This window comes from Onychomys torridus, unplaced genomic scaffold, assembly GCF_903995425.1.
Source record: "Onychomys torridus unplaced genomic scaffold, mOncTor1.1, whole genome shotgun sequence".
In the NCBI taxonomy this organism is placed as follows: Eukaryota; Metazoa; Chordata; class Mammalia; order Rodentia; family Cricetidae; genus Onychomys; species Onychomys torridus.
In genome coordinates this window covers 5,795-12,492 of record NW_023413488.1, presented here as the reverse complement: position 1 = coordinate 12,492, position 6,698 = coordinate 5,795, and the positions used below count along the sequence as shown (strand labels likewise).

Below are 6,698 nucleotides of genomic sequence, written 5' to 3'. Positions count from 1 at the left end.
GCCCATACAGACTTCTTATTGGCATAAACCCATGTCTGAGTAGTATTGGTTAAATTATTAAGGCCACTCCACGTAGTTAAAAGGGAGGTTTATTTTGTGGGGTAACTTACAAATGAAGGGGTAGGTTACAGGGTCTGGCAAGGGTATAGCACAGTCCGGCGGTGTTCTCTGGAGAACTCTGGTCGGTCCACCTCCAGCGTCCAGAGTCTGGGAACCAAGAGAGAGAGCTCTTTCCGATCCTTGGTCTTCCGCTTCCTCCTCCGCCCCGCCTTGTGGGCGTGACCATTACCGAAGCCTCAGTGGGGGTTGGAATTTCCAGGCCAATGCTGGGATGGCTACCCACTACAGAGTAGTCCTCTCGGATGGCTACCCCACAACACTGTAAGTTTCCTTTACTGGAATCACACACCAGTGCTCTGGTCTATCATGAGACCTAGATGGTGTGTGGTTTTCTGCTTAGGAGAGTTGGTTTCTTGACTTCCTTCAAAAGTAGAGAATAATGGGAAGAGCAGGTTGAAGGTGTTGGTTTCCCTGGCAACACTGTAGCTTGACCTGTGTGCTTTGATGTGCACTGCTGTAGGCACCAACTCCAAAGATGGCAGGCTTTCCTGCTGCAGGAAGTCAGGGTACCTGCAGGAAAATGATTCCCTGGTCTCCCGTGTGAGCCCTAAGCCTACTGTGCAGGAGCGTTGGTTTAGTGTGCTGCTGCAGTGGGCATAGCAAGCCACTTATCCAGTGGACTTGATGGCCAGTAGCTAGAGAGTGGGCTTTTAGAGAGATACCCGTGGTTGAATGCGGTCATGGACAATGAAAGGTAGTTTGCCCACTTTGTCTATTTTTCTTCAGATAATTGCATTCAAGAGAAAGTGGTTCTATCCCTCTCCCCCACTTTGCTCCTCTGTTAAAATAAAACAAGGGTTGACTGAAGCTCCTGAACATATGTAAAACTTGTACAAAGGTGTCTTCTGTGAAAATGACTCACAATCTGTAGACATTACTTAGGAGATTCCTTGAGTTGGAAAATCCCATCCTTTGGGTTGAGAGATTTTTGGCTTTCTCCAAATAAATTGACTCTTTAAAGATTAAAAACAAAGATTACAGCAGGGTCATGCTGACACTGTCGTCCATTTGGTCGCATGTCACCATCTCTTGTGCTGCTGGTTGTTTCTTATTACAGTTTTCCCCAAAAGTCAGCAATATTTATTTAACCAAATTTATAGACAACAAGTAAGCAGAGTCAGTGGATTTGAAATATCTCTCCCCCACATCCCCCTCCTCAGTTGAGAGTTACCAAGGATCACAGGCTGAGTCTCATGATTCCAAACTAGCTGGTATATCCATGCCACAACTTGTTTGACCTCTTACTTAAATATGGGTTCCTCTCTCTCCCCAAGTCAACTACTGACCCCCTGACACACAGAGAATAGTTTTAATTTCATTGGTCCATCCTGTCACCTTGTCCCCTTCACGTGCTGGCCTCTTGTCAAGAGCTCTACCCACTGTGCGGTCACCACCACCATGCTCTGCATCATCCTCAGCATCTCCATCATCATATGGGAGCTGCCTGATGGACAAAGGGGGAGCTGGTACACTGATACTGGACAGAAAGGACTGTGGCTCACAGCACATCGTCCTGTGGGGAGGGAGGCCATGGAGCCTCCTCCTCCAGCCCTTCTGTTTCCCTGGCTTCTCATTACCAACACAGCCCTCTCTGTTCATACCCATAAACCACTGTGTGGTTTTAGACCCATCCCCACATTATCTAGTCCTCTCTGGTCCCTCGGTTCAGGCTGCTGTCACATCTTCCTTTGACGCTCAGTCCATCCATATTAACAATACAGTGAGACACAGAACTACACACTGCTCAACACTTGGTTCTGTGGACTCAATCCCACACTCTCTGCTTTCCAACCTTCACTTCTGGTGCTGTGATAAATACCTGACAGAAGCCAGGGAGAAGAGAAAGCTTTCATTCGGCTTACAGTCCCAGGCTGTCTGTATTCCATCACTGTGGGGAAGTCAAGGCAGGAACTCAAAGCAGATAGCTCAGTGCATCCACGGTCCAGAGTAATGAGAAATTAATTCACACATGCTTATTGGTGCTCAGCCTGCTTTCCCTTAGACAGTTCAGAACCCATACTCAGAGAATAGTGCCCCCTCTCCCCCCATGGTGGAGGAATTTACCCACCTCATTTAGAATCATGCACAAAAATCTTTCCCAGACATGTCCACAGGACAGCTCAAGCTAGACAATCCCTCACTGAAACTCTCTTCTGACATGATTCTAGATGGTGTCACGATACAGTTAAAACTAACTACCTCAATCCTCTTCTAACAAGATGTGTTGGTGCCTCAAATCTGTCCAGATCATCTCCATTGACCTCCATGTAGCTGGGGGAGGCTGTCACAGGCACCTAGAGGGTCTTGTAGATCTGGTCAATCTCTCTCAACTTCTCCTCCAGCTCCTGAGCCAGGGCCCGCAGATCTTTGGCCGACTCTGATTTTGCTCCATCATATAAATGCATTGAGTCCCTTACAAGGCAATACACATCCAGTGCAAGGAAGGCACCCGCAACAGCGGCACCTCTGATTCTGCCTTTTTTAGTCATTGCCAGAGCAGTGCCCTCAAAGACATTCTGCATCTGGTTAGCTCGTTGGGCGGGGATTCTTCTAGTCATCATGAGGAGCTTGGCATCTGCCACTAAGTGAGGGTTGGCTCTGGCTGCCCTAATGGCATGAATGCTTTGTCCCAAGGTTTTCAAATTTTTGCAGAGACCATAGGAGCTTTTAGAAAGTTTGAACGCAATCTCTCCCAGGACAAGAAGCGTCTTCATAACGTCCATGGTGTCTGACATCAGGCGCCTGGCTTCAGCCTCATCTGCCCACTTGCTTGATTCCTCCACAACTACAGTGGCGGCACCAGTCACAGTAGCCACTGCCCCCAGCCCCAGCCCAGTGGCTGAGAGCAGCAGACTGCTGCCTGCTGTCACAGGAGCCAGAGCTACACCCAGGATGCCCAGGACTCCAGAGGCAGTGCTGGTGGAGTTGGTCACCAGGTTGGAGATGGTACAGGCTCTGTGCACCTGGTCAAGGTGGTCAGCCAGAGCTCGGAGCTTCCTGATGTTTCCCTCCAGCTTCCTTTTCAACTCAGGAAAAGCTTCCAGAAACCTCTTCCTGTCCTGCAGCTCTTGTTGAAGCTGCTCTTTGTCCCCCAGGGCTGGGAGCCCTAGGAGCAGCTTACACAGTGCAGCTTCCTCATCCCTGTAACAGAAGAGGTCAGCGCATCAGAAAGAAGGCTTGTTTCACTGTAGGATGACCTATCCCCTTCACATCACAGACTTGTGTTATAGATCCAATGGGAAGGTATTTTACAAATGCAGGACTCTGCACTCCACAAGGAACACTGATGATCACAGACACTCCACGGTTCTTAGTCCATAGGTGTCAGTGTGTGAAGAAGTCATGTGAAGACACACATTAGCGGCATGTCCATGACAAAGAAGCCTTCATCCAAGGCCTGTGCCCTCACTTCCAAATATTTGCCCAATGGGAATTCTGTAGGTGAGCACAGGTTTGTGGGGTCAGAGCAAAACTGGGGGCATTCTGGGGTCTAGGGGAGATGACCTGGACAATCCAGCCTCTGCCACCAACACCTTCCAGGCGTCATCTTTGGCCAACAGGAGCTGCAGGTCTCTTCTGCTTGCTGAGTCCTGCAGATACTCAGTGACTTCCTGGATGAAGTGTCTCCTCCTCAATACTTGGGAAGAAACAGAATGAGATCAGAGGACAGCATGGCCGAGTTTAAATTGCAAAGCTTGTGTGGCATTTAGCAGACAAGGTATTTAGCATCTGCTACTGGGTACCTGATGGAGTCAGCAGTGCTAGGGAATGAGTTGTGATCTTCATTTCATGTATAAAAGGTGGTATGGCAGCAACCAGTTTTAGAGATGAGCCTCTAGGAAAGTGAGGTAACAACAGAGTAGGTGATGTCATAAATATACATCCCTATCTATGAAAGCATGGTGCTGATAACAAAAAAGAATAGGCACCGTATATATAATGTCAGATCTGTCTATCTGTCTGTCTCTATCTATCTACCTACCTATCTATCTATGTACCTACCTACCTATCTACGTGTCTGTATCTATCTATCTATCTATCTATCTATCTATCTATCTATCTATCTATCTATGTCAGTGATTCTCAACCTTCCTAATGCTGTGACCCTTAATATAGTCCCTCATGTTGAAGTGACCCTCAACCATAAAATTATTTTCATTGCTACTTCCTAACTGTACTTTTGCTACTGTTATGGATCATAATGTAAATATTTGTGTTTCCTGATGGTCTTAGTTGCCCCTGGTGAAAGGGTTGTTCAAGCTCCAAAGTGGTTGAAGCCCACAGATTGAGAACCACTGATCTATCTACTTACCTATCATCACTGATCTCTGTGTCTGTGTGTCCTTCCTCCACCTGGTCCCTTCCCGCCTCTCTGTCTCCATGCACACAGGAGAGGCTGTGTGCAGACTCTCAGTTAGCAGGCTCCTGCTACAGACCAGGAAGAGTGCTCTCACCAACCAACCTGATTCCTTCACTGTGAACTTTAGCTTTCAGAACTGAGAAAATAGAGGTCCTTGGTTTAAGCCCTCATCCTGAGGGATCAGGGTATGGCAGCTGAGAAGACTCATACCCCAGGGAGGTGTCATGGCGCTGTGCAATGAAAGGAAATGTCTTCTGCTCTGAACAGTTGAAGCCTCAGAAAGTGACAGCTTTGCAAAGTGACTTCCATCTGCCTTAAGGCTCTTACATGTTAACACTGGCACCAGAGCCCCTGAATGGGACTTTCATCTCCTCCTCACAGTGTGGTGACATTAGTTTGTTGGATAAAGGCAGCGTGTCAAAGAAAACAGAATTCACAATGCAGAACTATTTACTTGTAGGAAAAGAAAGGCTAGTTGTGGTGGTTTGAATGAGAATGGTCGCCATAGGCCGATATATTGGAATTCCTGGTCCCCTCTTGGTGGATCTTTCTGGGAACTCTGGCCTTGTTGGAGAAGGCATGTCACTGGGGATGGACTTTTAGTTGTCAAAAGCCCACACCATTCCCAGTTAGTGTTCCCCTCCTCTCTCCCTCTGTCTCCTCCTCCCCCACTCTGCCTCCTGCCTATGGATCAGATGGAAGCTCTCAGCTATTGTTCCAGTCTGTTCCTGCCTGCTGCCATGACGGTCATGAGCTCATCCCCTGAAACTGTAAGCCCCCATTAAACACTTTCTCCTACAAGTTGCTTTCATCTTGGTATCTTAGCACAGCAATGGAAAAGTAACTAAAATAGCAGTTGTCACTAGGGAGTGGACTATTTCTGTGACAGGCCTGACCATGATGTTTCTTGGTGCATGTGGAAGACTTTGGGGCTCAGGACTGGGAAAGTGGTTGATCAGAATAAGTGTGTGTGGGGGGGTAAGGGGTCTTCCTAGTAGGAGCTTGTAAGACAACCGTGCTGAGAGCATGGGGTCCATGGAGGTCCAGCTCAAGATGTTTCAGAGGGGAATGATTTTAGCAACCAGGTTAGAAACCATTTTATGGTATTTTGACAAAGAATCTGTCTGCTTTCTGCCATTGTTCTATGAATCCACCTGAGGCCAAATTGAAGTTTTGGATTAATTTTATTGGCAGAGGAGACTTCAAGACAGACTGGTGTTGACTCTGTCATTTGGATATTATACAGATTTACAACTAAAAAGTGCCAGTGAGCACTGTTTCTCTATGGCCTCTGAATCAGCTCCTGCTGTGGCTCCTTACCTCCTTGAGTTTCTGACATGAAGGCCTTTGTTGATGAACTATGGAGTGCAAATGGAAGTGGAAGAAAGCCCTTCCTCCGAGGTTGCTTTGGTTGCAGTGTTTGATTATAGCAACAGGAACACTTGCTCAAATACTCATTGTAGTGAGATGTTATAGGAGATAAAAGGGCTTATTCACAGGAGCAGCCAAGCATGTGAAACCTCGGTGATCAAGGTCACAGACAAGAGTTTTCCTGTGTGGTGGGGAGTTTGGAGTGTCCTCAGACTTTGGGAGTTGTCACAAGGCCACGTGACATGCTGTGCTCCACTTTTTCAGGCTGGAGGGAGGAAGGGATCCCTGAGAATGTCCCCAAGACAGAGCCAAAAGAGGACTCCTTCTACACAGGTAGAGGGGACTCCCATTACTCCATTTTGGGGACTGTTTTTCTATCCTGAACTCAACAAGCTCTCAGTGTGGAGATCCAAGTTTCTATACCACACTCTGGAAACAACCAGAGAAGAGAAGTCCACACCTCCAGAGGCCATGAGGATTGGAGGGTCTCTGGTGCCAGGCGTGGGGTCCTTCTCAGGTCCTTCTCACAGCTATCTGTGAGTCTGGGCTAAAAGGAAGAGGACAGTAAAATGTGAGATGGAGTGGAGACAGCTTCAGTGGAGGCTGGTGTCTCATGGTTCTCTCTAGATAGCAGAGCAACTAAGGACAAAGAGTGACAGGCCCTGGCTCTCCTGAGTAAGGATCAGTCCCAGGCCTCCCCTCAATCTTCCCTCACACTAGCCAGAGCAGAGGACTCCTGTCCTGCCAGGTCCATGGAACAGGTGATCACCTGGAGACAGCCATGGGAAGGGACTTCTGTGTTCCACAAAGACGAAGGGAAATGTTCTGGCACCTGGGGTGGGAACTG

At 47.9% G+C, this 6,698-nt stretch overlaps 1 protein-coding gene across 1 annotated transcript; it reads right to left on the bottom strand.

Moving 5' to 3' along the window:
• Nucleotides 1–302: 302 nt before the first annotated feature.
• On the bottom strand, nt 303–6,367 carry LOC118576310 (apolipoprotein L3-like). The gene is made up of 3 exons (XM_036176612.1): nt 6,312–6,367; nt 3,625–3,757; nt 303–3,261 (listed from the first exon to the last, which is right to left on the bottom strand). The coding sequence occupies exons 1-3, from the start codon at nt 6,322–6,324 to the stop codon at nt 2,415–2,417; spliced, it is 993 nt and encodes a 330-aa protein (XP_036032505.1). The 5' UTR covers nt 6,325–6,367; the 3' UTR covers nt 303–2,414.
• Nucleotides 6,368–6,698: the final 331 nt, after the last annotated feature.